At 42.2% G+C, this 14,516-nt stretch overlaps 1 protein-coding gene across 3 annotated transcripts in view; it reads right to left on the reverse strand.

Moving 5' to 3' along the window:
* Positions 1 to 8,213: 8,213 nt before the first annotated feature.
* Positions 8,214 to 14,516, reverse strand: part of LONRF1 (LON peptidase N-terminal domain and ring finger 1) — a 30,500-nt gene continuing 24,197 nt past the window's right edge. For all 3 annotated transcript variants that reach the window (XM_054720089.1, XM_054720090.1, XM_008146219.3), the window contains 4 exons: positions 12,773 to 12,931; positions 12,492 to 12,654; positions 11,036 to 11,188; positions 8,214 to 8,483 (listed from right to left, as the gene is read on the reverse strand). In XM_054720089.1, the coding sequence (XP_054576064.1) occupies positions 8,325 to 8,483; positions 11,036 to 11,188; positions 12,492 to 12,654; positions 12,773 to 12,931 (634 nt within the window). In that variant the 3' untranslated portion in view covers positions 8,214 to 8,324. The remainder of the gene's footprint in view (positions 8,484 to 11,035; positions 11,189 to 12,491; positions 12,655 to 12,772; positions 12,932 to 14,516) is intronic.

The raw sequence follows: 14,516 nt of genomic DNA on the forward strand, positions 1-14,516 counted from the left end.
GCCCCGCCAGGCTGGGGGGCACAGCCTCAGGTCCCCCGGCCCAGCCTCAGGTCCCCCAGTACCGGAGCAAGGGTGTGATGATCATTTGCATATTAGCTCTTTATTATATAGGACTAGAGGCCCGGTGCACGAAATTCGTGCACTGGTGGGGAGGGGGTCCCTCAGCCCAGCCTGCCCCCTCTCACAGACTGGGAGCCTTCAGAGGATGTCCCACTGACGGAAGTCTCAACCAAATGAGGAATAAACTAGTAAAAAAGATGTAGTGAGGGTGAAAATGTGCTACATATAGCCTTTACAGGGTACGATTTTCATTTTCATCCTTATGGGGAGCAAGCCTAAGCCACAGTCTGGCCTCCCTCTGTGGGAGGTGACTGGGCTGATCAGGGGAAGGCGCCAGCCCCATCATCCCGCTGCTGCTGCCACTGCCAGCCACCGCAGCCACCAAGGTGTTTTCATCAACATGGACTCCAGTCCCTTCACCACGAAAAAATTACAACTTTCTTTAGGCATCTTCAAGATGTGTCTTTCATAGGATATGACATTTCTTTCTTTCTTCTTCTTCTTTTTTTTATCCTTGCCTGAGGATATGTTTCCATTTATTTTTAGAGAGCTTGGAAGAGAGAGGAAGAGACAGAGAGAAACATCAATGTGAGAGGGACACTTCGATTGGTTGCCTCCTGCATGAGCCCTGACCTGGGCAACCTAGGTACATGCCCTTGATCAGAATTGAACCCAGACCCTGCAGTCAGCAGGCCGAAGCTCTATCCACCGAGCCAAACCGGCTAGGGTAGGATATGACATTTCTTAGCCCCTCCAGCAGCGGACCTTCGTTTTTTTCCTCCAGGAGTGAGGTGGAAAAAACCCTAGATCACCTTCTTGGATTCTTATTACCCAAGTTACCAGGAACACTGCAAGTGGTGGTGTACAGGGAGCTTAGCCAATGAGCAGTCAGAAAAGGTGTTTCCTCTGCAGCTCATGCGCAGAGGACCCCCTGTGTTGTGTCCGCTGGGCTGGGGGTGTGCCCCAAGCTGCCCAGCAGCTGCCGGGAGCACGCCCCCAGCCCAGCAGCCCTGCCTTGTGTCTGCAGCCCTCCCGCCCTCCACAGCCAGGGCGCAAGACACTGGCATCGTTGCCAGGGTGACAACACCAGCATCCCCCCCTGGCCACTATGGGTGCCGCCATCTTTGTGTCGGAGTGACAGTTAATTTGCATATTACTCTTTTATTAGATTAGATGTCAGTTGTTACAAATTTTGGATCTGTGAAAGCACATGGGGGGAATTTCTAGATTTATTGAGATTTCTACAACTTAGGAAACGTGGCAGATGGTGCCTCCTGCAGCATTGTTTTTTCCAGTTTCCTACTAATTTAGCATGAAGACACCTCCAGCAAGCCTCTTCTGAAAACATGGCCACACTGTAAACAGAGCTTTTACGTGGCTGGGTAACTGGTGAGAAATAGTGAGAAGATGTTGAACTTTGCTTTTTACATGTCCGCATTATTTAATTTTATTTTAAAATATGTAGTATTATTGTAATTATATTAAAACAAGCCACCAAAACAATCATCTAAATCAGCGTGTGGTGAGCAGTCAACCCACCCCTCCCTTTTCAGTGTTTGGCAGTATTCTCCACTGCATCGCAAGTCTTTCTGGTGACCAGTGGGAGGCAGGAGGAGATCTGAGCCTAGCTATTTACAAGCAAGTCCTATTTCCTTCACTTTTTTTCCTCCAGGATTGTGCCAGAAAATAGTCTGGAATCAGACAGTTCTAAAAGCTGACAGCTCAGCCTGCAGTTGATCTTACTGGCCACCAGGTGACGCCTGTGTGCATCTGCTGGGAAAGATTTGAGTAACAATTTTTAGAAATTTTGAGAAATTTGGGACGATTGACAAGTCATGAGATGAACTCATAGAGAAAGGGAGTTTAGGTGTTTCTGGACACATTTTTTTATGAACAGATCAGAATCTAAGTTTCTAAAGGGCTGATACTTGTATTTCAAATACCTATCCATGTTGGGCACAAGGTAAATGCTAATATTTTTGGAACCAAAGATCTATGAAAATAGTACTCTTTTATGTAAAGAGAACTAGAGTTTCTCCATTTGGCATTCTTAATCATCATATATTATCAACAATATGGTGCGGAAGTGGCATAATATTTTTTAAAAAATTAAATTTACTAGAATCTGTAAAATTAAAAATTAAAATAGTGCTAGTCAGGTAGCTCGGTTGGGTAGGGCATTGTACCAGGGTTTGGGGCACATACAGGTAGCAACCAATGAATGCCTGAATGGGTAGAACAACAAATTGAGGTTTTTCTCTCTCTCAAATCAATGAATTAAAAAAAAGAATGAAAATAACCTAAGGACAGACTGCATTGTCCCAGTAAATACATGGATACCTTTCACTTCATGAAATTTGTTTCCCTGCAGACCCTACTGAGCTCTTAATTTTGAAAAGTGAACAAATTGGAGGTAACATGAAATTATCTGTTGATATTTATCTTGATAGGTGGTCATTCTATAGGTATTTATTGAGTAACTGTTATACATGTGAGATGCTAGAATCATTCCAATGTTTTGACTTGGGGTGAGAGGATGGCTTTTATGTGTCTTGCATTTACCAGCTAGTTTACATGGATTTATGAATGTGCCTGAAGTAAAAGGTATAATTATTTTGAGTCTCATCTGCTGATTTGTCCCTTCCTTTCCTCATTTCTGGCAACTTTATCTCTACTTACAAATCCTCCAACTCTAGAATTAGTTATATCAGACTAGAGGCCTGGTGCATGAAAATTTGTGCACAGGGGTAGTGGGGGTTCCCTCAGCCCGGCCTGCCCCCTCTCACAGTTCAGGAGCCCTCAGGTGATGTCCTACTGACGGCTTAGGCCCGCTCACCATGGCCGATTGGGAAGGCACCACCCCCATCATCCCCTCGCTGCTGCTGCCTCTGGCCTCCCCCTGCAGGAGGCGACCCAGCAATCAAGGGAAGGCGACGCCCCCATCACCCTCTGCTGCTGCCACTGTCAGCTTCATGCTGCCTGAGCCTCAGCCCTCGCAGCCTCCGCAGTTTGCCTGAGCCTTGGGCCCCGGGCAGTGGCAGCCGCCATCCACGGCTTGCCTGAGCCTCGGACCAGCCCTGGGCAGTGGCAGCTGCCATTGGCAGCTTGCCTGAGCCTCAGGCTGCTGCTGCAGCTTTGTCCAGAAGGATGCAGCATCAAGTCTCCGCCCACCCACACGTGCCTACCGCGCATGCAGCCTTCTGCTGATCGGTCGTTACGGCGTGATGGCATGACAAACACTAGCATATTAGCTCTTTATTATATAGGATTAGTTGCTAGAATCAATTTTAATCAGAAAAAGAGTATTCAACCAGGTTCAGTCCCACTTCCACATGGCCTTTGCATCACAATCCTTGTGCCAATCTGAAATGAATGCTATACTTGTTTTCCCAGGCTGCCATACTTCAAACTGGGTGGCTGTAAACAGTATAAGTGTATTCCCTCACAGTTCTGGAGACTAGAAGTCCCAAATCAGGATGTCACCAATGTCATGCCCCCTCCAAAACCTTTAGGGGAGGATTCTTTCTTGCCTCTTCCAGCTCCTGATACCCTCAGGCATTCGTTGGCTTGTGGACATGTCACTCAAATCTCTGCCTCCATTGCCACATGGGCTGTCTTCTGAGTCTTTGTGCTTCACATAGCATTCTGCTCTCTGTGTTTTTCCTCCTCTTCTTCTAAAAACATCAGTCATATTAGACTAAGGACTCACTTTACTCCAGTGTGTCCTCATCTCAATTACATCTGCACACTAAACCCTATTCCCAAATAAAGTCACAGACTGAGGTTCCAACAGTTTAAACTTCCAACATGTTTGGGGGGGATGGGGTGACACAATTCAGCCCATAAATTACTTAACTACATAGTGTTTCAGTTTCCTCATCTGGACAAAAATACCTACTTCATGGGATTTTCTGAGAATTAAATGTGGTGCTTATCACATTTTGAAATTAAATCTATATTCTTTTCACTATCCTAAGTTGTGACAAAAAGCTTAAGGATACATTTAATATTGGTGACCAACCAAAAGCTATCTGGAGGCAGGTATGCAAGAGAGCTCATGTAACTGAGCTGGGTCACATATGTCTTCTCTATTTAAAAACATAGACAGGCAGTCCTCGGGTTACGTCGGACTCGACGTACGTCGTTTTGTGGTTATGTTGCCATCTCCCATTTATTTATAAAAGAAAAAGTTCCATCATTTTGACGTATATATATATATGTGTGTGCTTTATGTTTTTTATTATTTATTTACCACAAGTAAAGGTCAGGAATTGTTATATTTCTTTAAAAATTTATTTTACTGTTTCACTTCATTACTGCTGTGTATGTGCTCCATGCGAGTGACGTAGGTGCTTATGTAGGTGGGTTCCGACTTACGATGAAAATTGCATTATGTTGCGCCCGAGGAACGGATCTCCGATGTAACCCGAGGACCTACTGTATAGTGTCATCCAAAAGTGTATACACACTTTAACAGTTGATAGCTCAGATTTGAAAATTAAGTGTATTTTAACCAACACTGTCTTTATAATTATTCAATGTGTGTATACATTTTGGAGTGACACCCTATATATGAAACATTATTTAAATGTTGACATCTAAACATTGGCTTAGGAAGAAAAATCATGTGATCCAGCCAATAACCACATTGCAGAGCAGTGCCAGTCAACCCAGTTATTGCCGTTTGTCCTTGGTCCACCTGTGTCAGTTTGCCTTATTGTTCCCCTTTCGATCGATGAAGTTAGCCCCTAAGAAAGATTATTTTTAGTTCTTGAGCTCTGGGAAAATTACTTGACTTTGTTTCTTTTCTTCCTTTTTCAAACTTCTATTACATGGACGTTAAAACTTCCATGTCTCAAATTTTCCCTCCTATTTTGACTGTATTGATCTCTGCACTGTGTTCAGGAAAGCGCCCCACTCGCCTCTCCACCTCATTTTTCTTATTTTATTTTTTTCTCTCCACCTCATTTATTCTTTAATTCATTCTGTGTAGCTCATCTACTTGCTTATTTTTATGATTCACTCATTGAATGCTTCGATGGTGTCAGGGACTATTTGAAAAGTATTAAATTCCCAGATCCTTTTGGAATTGCACATTCTCAAACCTAAGGATATTGAGTTTGTCGTCTTGTTTAGAGTTTTATCTCAAATTTCCAGGATTTGATAATTCACTTTCTCATTTGGGATCCCTATTCATTTGGGGTTGTTCATTCAGTCAACCCAGTGGACTATGGGGTCACGCTGGAACACACGGCTGCGTGAGCAAGGTCAGTAGCTTACTGCCTGTGCACAAGGGCGCTCGTTCTATGGGGATCTGTACTAGTTAAGGCTCCGTAGGTCTTCCTGGGCCCAATACCCACATTCAGTGCTTTAGCCTGAGAACAATTGCTGCTGTCACCTGCTGCCCAGCCCAAGTGGAGGAGGAGCCAATGACCCAGCTGTGTCAAGGGTAGCCTCCCCACGGGATCTTCCAGAGCTTTCCAAGACACTCCCCAAGTCGGGGGCTTCCCTCCAGTCCTCCGTTTCTGTGAAGCTATTTTCCTCTGGTCTCCTGTATCAGCTTTGTTTCCATACCTCAGAAGTTCCTCCACAGCACTGGTCAACTGACAATGCCATCAGACTTCATCTTCACAATGCCATTAGACTTCATTTTCCTTACTGTCCCTTTTTTCTATTTGGGGAGGAAAGGAAGGCAAAGGTATCCAATACCTTACCCAATTTCCCTTCTTGACTGGCATTTATTTCAGTTCTGCTCAGTGGTCAGCACGTCTTAGAGATCAAATCTGTCTAAATGCTGGGCACTGGCCCTAGCATTTGGGAGAGGATATTTTGTATTTAATTCAGTTATCGTGTGAGTGCCAGAAGCAGAGAAGGAGGAAAATGCTATGGAGTTCAGAGTTCCAGCTGAGTGAAGGCCTCCAAGCTGGACCCTGAAGAGCAGGAAGAACCGGACAGTAGAGACAGGTGTAAAGGAGACAAGAGCAGCAACTAGCTACTTTGGCTTGAAATGTCAAAACTCATCATAGAACTTAGTCACTTAATGTGGTAAGGGGGGAAAGTGTCAGATTCCTTTGCTCTTTCTGTAAGGATACTTTTAAAAATGTATGTTTATTGATTTCAGAGAGGAAGGGAGAGGGAGATAGAAACATCAATAATGAGAGATAATCATTGATTGCCTGCCTCTTGCATGTCCCACGCTGGGGATTGAGCCCACAACCTGGACATGTACACTGACCGGAATCGAACTGTGACCTCCTGGTTCATTGGTCAATGTTCAACCACTGAGCCATGGCTATAAGGATATTTTTTGTATAAATCTATAGACAGCAACTATCAGAAATCATCTATCACAAAATTAAGGTCAGATGATAAATAAAACCCATGGAATTCCTATTAGTACATGTGTACAGAGACCACTTAAAGCCCATTTGTGTTGGTGTGTGCTCACACGTGTGTACTTCAGGCACACGTTACAGATGTAGATTCAAGACCATGTAACTCATACTGCCACCTGATACATATTTGGAGAACTATACAGGTAAACTCTGAACTTCTACTACCCAGACACCGTTTAACGGCATTTAATAGTTTATTACAAGAAAGTGTAACCTAACAATTCAGAAACTACTGAGAAGGTGCTTTTGGGAAACGGCCCGTTCTTTAGACAATATTTTCTGCAGAACTAATGAACATTCTCAATCAGCATAATTGAGGGGTAAGGGGTGGTCCTCGAGGCAGTCATTTCTGAGCATATTTTTTATATCAACATTCAATATTAAAAGATGGTTTGGAAAATCCTAGCTGGGGAAGTGGGGACCTAAATGGTCAAGTCCATTTAGCCAAGAGAAGCCCCAAATGGGCAATACGTATTTAACCTCATTCTAAAGGGACGTGGATTTTTAAAAGGTTGAAAAATAGTGCTTTAGAGGATGGTTCTAGGGCCTTAAGCCTCCTTAAGTCACTGCATTTGACCAAGAAAAGTACTTTGAAAGCTCGTGTTAATGTCTCATGGCACAAACTGAGCAAAACCCAACGGTGCCTTCACTCTGCAGTTTGATTCCCCCACTGACTGTTTTCACAATGACCTAAAATTAAGAAAAATTTGTTATGAATTTAGCTTTTATTCAAAATTAAATAAGCAAAAGCAAGTTTTTCCGAAACTTTTACAAATTACTTACATAAAAGAAAGTTAATAGGGACAGTCCTAAGTTTGCAACAAATAATTACAAAAGTGTCTAGGGCAGCATGAGTATAAACCACGTCACAGCATGGTGATCTAACTGTCATATGAGTAAGGCATAACTAACATTTGCACCGAGACCAGAATTAGAAAACAAAACAGACTGGAAAAGCTTAGTTCTACATTAAGCTTCTTCTCTTCCCTCAGGTCCTTTATGGGTTTGAACTATGTCATTGTTTTAAACAGACACATCATGTCAAACTATAAATTACATAGATGGGCAGTTAATGGGAAAAGCCCCCTAAAAGGTACAAACTTAACTGGTACTGAATTGAGTTCTCCATTTGCCTGTATGTACAATTAAATGTAAACCATATTTTCACAGTTTTGAGTGTTTTGTGAGTAGGTGCACAGTACCATGTCAGTTTGCAATTGTTCCTGAAAACTGGCTCTAGGTTCTGCACCCCCGTCGGCCACTGGGGTGCACGTATTTACATAAATAGGAAAGTATCATAGTCAATGGTCAAGACAGTTCAGCAAGAGCAGGATTTCCAACAGAGTGATACACAATACCATAGTTTACATACCTGTGCAAACAGAAGCATTTGGACAGAGAAATCTGAGGCAAATTCAATTCGCAAAAACTTGTATCGCTACTGTTGTAAACTTGGGCAGTAAATGACCCTCGGCAAGCTCTGCTCTCTATGGCTTTTTTTTTTCTTTTAAAATCTTAAAGCCAGAGAAAATGCACACATACTACCCACACGCTCGCGCACACACACTCCACACACATACACAGTTCTCATTTCATTTTAGAATACGGTACATAGTGCAACTTCATCACAATGTAGAGGTTTAACACATTTGCTGTGTGTTTTCCTGTGCAAGTTCTTAGTGGTCTAAATCCTAGTTGAGGGTATTCATTTGCAGAACCACATGATTCTGGAGGTTGAGGAAATAAAAAAAAAACACAAGAGTTTCCATACATTTTTCAAACCAGCACTGGATGTGCAAAGGCAGCGGACAACCTGGCCATCGGCACAGCCAGGTTAGGGTAACTTTAAAGGAAGATCCAAGCAGTTAGTTACTTAGATTGGTCTCTAGAAAAATAGGTCAGGATATGCTGTATCTTTGTCAACCGTTCCTTCAAAGACTTCATTGACAAAACTGACAGCTGGTATCGGGGATCCACAGGGAGAACTGCAAGAAGCCACCAACACCAGGCAGGTCCGTTAGGAGTTGCCTAAAAATAATCAACATTTTATAGGATTAATAAAACAAGTATCCATGTGATAACAACAGTAACCAACCACCAACAAGCTAGTCTTGACTGAGCATTTTTTCCCTATCAAGTCCTATCTCAAATTCTTTAAACAATCATGCAAGGAAGGCTTTTGCTATACCCATATAAAATGGGAAAACTGGACCTCAGAAGTGCAATACAAATTGTCTGAGATCTCTCAGCTCATACGTGGCAGAGCCAACATTCAAACCCAGACCTGATTCCACAGCCCACACTCTTTCCTCTGCGGGAACTGCTTAAAGCAGGGTTTCCTCAAGCTCAGGTGACTGGCATTTGAGGCCAGATGATTGATTGTTATGAGAACCGTCCTGGGCATCATGGTCTGCTGAGCAGCACCCCTGCCCTCTATCAGCAGCACCTCCCTAGTTGTGACAGTTAAAGTTGTCTCCAGATATTGCCAAATGTCCCATGGGGGCAAAATTGTCCCTATTTGAGAAATACTTTCTTAACATGCATATTTAAAACTTCTTTAAAAATATGTTTTTATTGATTTCAGAGAGGAAGGGAGAGACTGAAACATCAATGATGGGAATAATTGATCGGCTACCTCTTGCATGGCTCCCTACTGGGGATCGAGCCCACAACTTGTGCCCTTGACCAGAATCGAACTGGGGACCCTTCAGCCCGCAGGCTGACGCTCTATCTACTGAGCCAAACCGGCTAGGGCTAAAACACTTTTTTAAAGTTAGTTGGTATTTTGAAATTGCTTCAAAGAATTGTGGACTCCTCAGAAAGCTAGAAGTCCCCCTGATGTTGTAAGGGCTGACTACTGGCTATTGAAAGAACAGGAATTTATACAAAAGAATTGTTAAGCCACCTTTACTACAGTTGAACTGCTTCCTATTGAACCTGAAAGTTCAGAATGACAAAAGGAGCTGTATCGGTGCTGGTCTCAGTGCACTCTTAGACTCAAACTAGATTTCTACATTTATGTATTGTCTGTGCTCTAGTCAGCACCACAACCACCTCCTTCTGCACATCAGAGGCATCAGAAAACTACATTCCCCAGAACCCCCTTCCCCAGATGGTTCCAGGTTAGACTGGCCAATGAGAGGCACTCCTGTGTGAGATGTGTAAGTTGGAAAAGAGGAAGCCACTACTCTCTGGAGATTGTTGCCAAGTGTGGGCAGATGTGAGATTTACAGAAGCTTCCAGAGAACTCCTGAAAAACACCTGCTCTGCGGCTGCAGCTGAGACACTGGGCAACACCGGGGCAGGCCCAGGCCTGTGGTGGCAGATTCTCTGACCACTGACTATTTCCCCGATCTTCTCCAAGCCGGGGCACCTACATCGATCTACATCCTACAAGAAACCCTTCATTCCAGGAGTAGACTGGGGGGGCTCTTCTTTCCCTCACTGAATCCTGCCTTATACAGACTAACAGATGGCAGAGGTGGAGGACAGGGCAATAAAAGGTGAGGGTGGTAAAGGCTATGGGAAAGCAATGCTGAATTTTTCTACAAGTTGGTTTGTTAGCATTTAAAGTTTCTTTATTCAATTTTGTGCTTATCAAAAGCTTTTCTATTAAGCTTAATCAGATTCAGGTAGACAGGATAAAACAAACATGCTAGACACAGAGTAAGTGCTCAATTAGGAGATGGTCTAATGCTGAAATTTCAAGTTCAGGTGAAGGACTCGGCTGGGATTCAGACAGACTTGCACTGACCTTTGAGCACTGAGCTGAGAGGCAGTCTGCACCACAGTGGCACCTGTTCTCTCTCCATCTTCATATTTACTTATAGTCATTCCTTTATGAAATCTATTACCTTCTGACCACAAACATTTTCTTCTCTTTAATTCAAAATGCTTATGCCTAAAAGTCAGTGCTTTGATGCATCTAAGCTCAGATTTTCCAGGCTGGGGACCCTTCTTTCCTGCCTCTCACAGTGCCTACTGCACAGATCTCTTGCCCAGAGAATGCCTGATACACATTAATTAGATTAAGCTTAAAAGCAAACCCTAAGTACCTGAGCTAGACCATAAGGACAGCAGTTTCCGAGGAGTGCAGTGTTAAACATGAAGAGACAAAAATGAATTTAATTGACAGGCTGAAAGTTGGGAATAAAAGGTGGTGAGAAAAAAATTTTGAAAGTACAGAAAATGATACATCTACATCTCTCAACTGTCCCAGAACGACGGCTGACTGGCTCAAAGGTGCAGCTGTCTCACAGTCACAATTTACCCGATGGTACCACGTCCCGTTTTTAATGCCTTATTTCTCCTTCTTGAAAAGGGCCCCTCAATTAAGGATTTGACCTTTCCTAGCCTTTACTCCTACGGGCATCACAGCCAACACCTACTCACCCGCTCCCATATCAAATGCAGGGGGCACCACTGAGCTAGAGAATACAGGCATGATTCCAAAGACGGGGGACAAAGGAGATGCTATGTAAAAAGGACAACAACAACAAAAAAACAACCTTAAAAACCTACTCACTTGGGTTTATTAAAAAAATGTGATACTTTTGGAAACAACATCAAAGCCATCTTACCTGAAGGTTTTCCTCCCTCCTAGGCATTGATCCAAAGTGCTGAAGAATTTGGCTTCGAAATCTGTCTCTTAAATTCTGAAACCAGCTGCAGGCTTGAGAATAGACCAAATCATGAAGCTGCCTGAGACTCTCTATCTCATCTTCATTCTCCACCTAGGAATACAACAGTTAGTAAGACCTCTGTGTCTAAGCTGCCTTGTCTAGTATCACCAACCCCACAGACATCTGAAAAAACTGAAAAATAGGGACTACCTATTCCAGTGCTGGATATAAGAGTATTATTCTTATACAATACATACCATATATTTCTGCCTCACATAATACAGTACTACCGGACCCTCCTAACAGCCCACAATTAGGAGGAGGAGTGAGACTGTGAGGGAGTTCTTAGACCAAGGCCTACTCCAATCGAGAATTCCCTTGGTCTTTATGGATCAGTGGCTTTTGAAAGCAGTGGAACAAAAAGAGCAGGAGTCCAGCTGCTACAATAAAAGGAAAGACAGGGAAGGGGATTAAGGTGCAGATGACAGGGCAGAAAGCGGAACAGGATTTTCCACCACAGAATGGGGTCAAAAACAAAAAATTTTAGAAAATCACTTAGCATATAAAAAGGCAGAGAATAATTTATGCAGTGATGAACGTCTCCTGCTGTAAAGGCCCAAGGCTGTGGCTACCTCCACCATCCCTCCGGACACCCTGCAGACTGCTGGATCATGGCAGTACCAATTAAATGCATCAGCCTTGCAGCCTGCGACCCAGAGTGGTCTCACGAATGCAGGTGGAAGATGGAGCATTAGCTCACCCACCTCACATTGATTGCCTTAATGCACACTTCTCTCCCACTCACTGCCTGCCAGGGAGCGCTCTAGTCCACACACATGAACACTTCCCAGCAAATACCAGGCTTGACTCAGCCTTTCACACTCAAGGATGACTCAAGAGGAAAACAACAAAAGAACTAAAAACATTCTGAGATATAAAGGGTGAGTCTACAGCACAAAAGAGACAAAAAAAAACCCATGCTTTTTATTTTTTAAAGATCCGAAATAAAACACAAAACAAGTTTAAAAGGCATCTACTTTTGCACAACAATGAGAATACATTTCATGCCACTAAACTGTACACTTATAAAAGGTCAAAATTCAACCCACTGCACCTGTTAAGTGCCTGCCTTGCAAATACACACACACACACACACACACACACACACACACATTCTGGGGGCTGTGCTGGCTGGTGAGCCTGGAGAACAAGAGTATCTAGGTCTGGTCTCCCAGGTTCTCTGGGAACTCACAGTGATTAAGAACAAGATAAGTAAAAGGTAAGCTGAAACGAATTTGCATAAGTATTGACGAGGGTCTCTGAGAGGAAGAAACTATCTTATCTGCCTGGATGCCTGTACAATGCCCAGGACAGAGTACACCATGGTGTGCTGGAAAACAACACTGTGTAATACCTTAACATCTTCCAGATATTCAATGTCTGCAGTGCAATATCCATCTTTCATTCCTCTTTTTAAAACCTTAAACCGCTTTCCTCCAACCGTATCCACCACAGACCTTCCATCAGGTAAAAAATGTACATTTCTAATTTGTAACATACAACCATAATCTGCAAAACTAAAAGAAAAATTCTAATTAATATCAAAGTTCAAGCAATAAGCACACATGTTCTCAACAATATTCAAGGAAAGTTCCAATGTAAATAAAAATATTTAAAAGTACACAAAAAGCATACCCATTCTGGGTGTCACTGACACACATCCCAAACTGTTTAGTTCCAGTTTGTATGCTTCTTCGAATCATCAATCTATATCTTGGCTCAAATACATGAAGAGGGCAAGGCACAGTGGGGTAGGCTATAGTGCAAACAAATATTGGGACATTCTTGGTCAAGCTGAAGAAGAGAAAAGTGTCATTATTATATGTCAGAATTTATAACCAAAATGAGTGAAGCTTGCCACAGTAATAAATTCATATCAAACAAAAAGAAAGTAGACCTAAATAAGGTAGCTTTTATTCTTGGCAAGAAAATAATCAGTCCACTCACGTGGATACAATGTCAGCACTAAAACAATGTTTGTGATCCTCTTATGCACACAAGTCAGCAAGTCCACCTGAATTCGAGCTGCCACATTATCATATAGAGCTCAGTATCTTTATGAATCCAAAAGTAATGGACTCGAATTCTATTCTATATTTAAAATCTCTCTAAAATATCTGTAACATGACTGAGTTAATATCTTTTATCCCTAAAACACTCTTAGTCACTCTTAGGTAACAGTAAGAAAAAAAGAATTCCCAGAAAATACAAAATGCAAATCATTAAAAATTCTTAGGCATTAAAAATATTTTCAAACTATCAAAATAGGTAATTAAATAACATTTTTTCCAGGTAACTAAAATGATACATTTTCCATTGCCAGATTTGCAGAAAATGAGAGGATGCAGGCAGTGCAGGGGGCAGACTGGAACAGTACAGCCATGCTGAAGAAGCATGTGGCAATATACATCAAAAACTTTTTTAAATGTTCACATCCTTTGAACCAACAGGCTCACTTTTCCCCATAAGTACTAAGACTGTTTAATGTAGCACTGTGTACAGTAGCCAAAACGTAGAAGCAAAAAGACTAATAAAATAAATCATGACATAGCCATAACATGGTATACATTTAAATGTCTATATTAATGGGAAAGAGGTTATGGAATATGAATAAAATGATCCCATCTATGTTTAAGATGTATTTATGTATATTAACCCTTTGCACTCGCTTGCTTTTTTTCTCGATTCCTGCTATCGATGCTAACCGTGTCGAGTCACACTCGACATTCGAGTGCAAAAGGTTAAAACATAAAAGGATATATGCCAAAATGCCAAAGGAAGCTCCCTTGGTTTGGGTTACCCATTATGGCTTTTTCCCCCTGCTCACTTACATTTTCTAATTTTTCTTCAAAAAGACCATAAGTTACAAAAATTAATATTGAATAAAAACATGTTTAATGTATAAGTGCTAGTTACTCTACTTTTAAAACTGTATTTTACCATCACTGTACACTCTCCTTATGAACCTAAGAACTTGGGGGAAAAAAACAAAAACCAATAGACCCATTAATTAGCAAAACTTGTAAGGACAGAGGAGGACCCGTCCCTTAAGGAAAACAGCCTGGACAATGAGCAGCAAGGTGCCCTCAAGCTCCCCTCCCATTACTACCGTTTGTCATTCACCTCCTTCACCGATTGCACTGCTCTGTGGGGGGTCTGGTGTGTCACTGTTTTAAGAATTTAAAGTATCTCTGCAGCTTTCTTATAGGCAGCTTTTTGCATTGTTGAACAAAAAGCTTCATAATCTGCACTTCAGAATATTTTCTATCATAGAACCACACAATAAAATGTCAGTTCCACGAGAAGACAAAGCATATCGATTTCCATAAAGAAAAGACCCAAAGTATTTTACTGACGGCCACGGCCCAATTTGGAGGGC

Source organism: Eptesicus fuscus, chromosome 8, assembly GCF_027574615.1.
Source record: "Eptesicus fuscus isolate TK198812 chromosome 8, DD_ASM_mEF_20220401, whole genome shotgun sequence".
Lineage (NCBI taxonomy): Eukaryota > Metazoa > Chordata > Mammalia > Chiroptera > Vespertilionidae > Eptesicus > Eptesicus fuscus.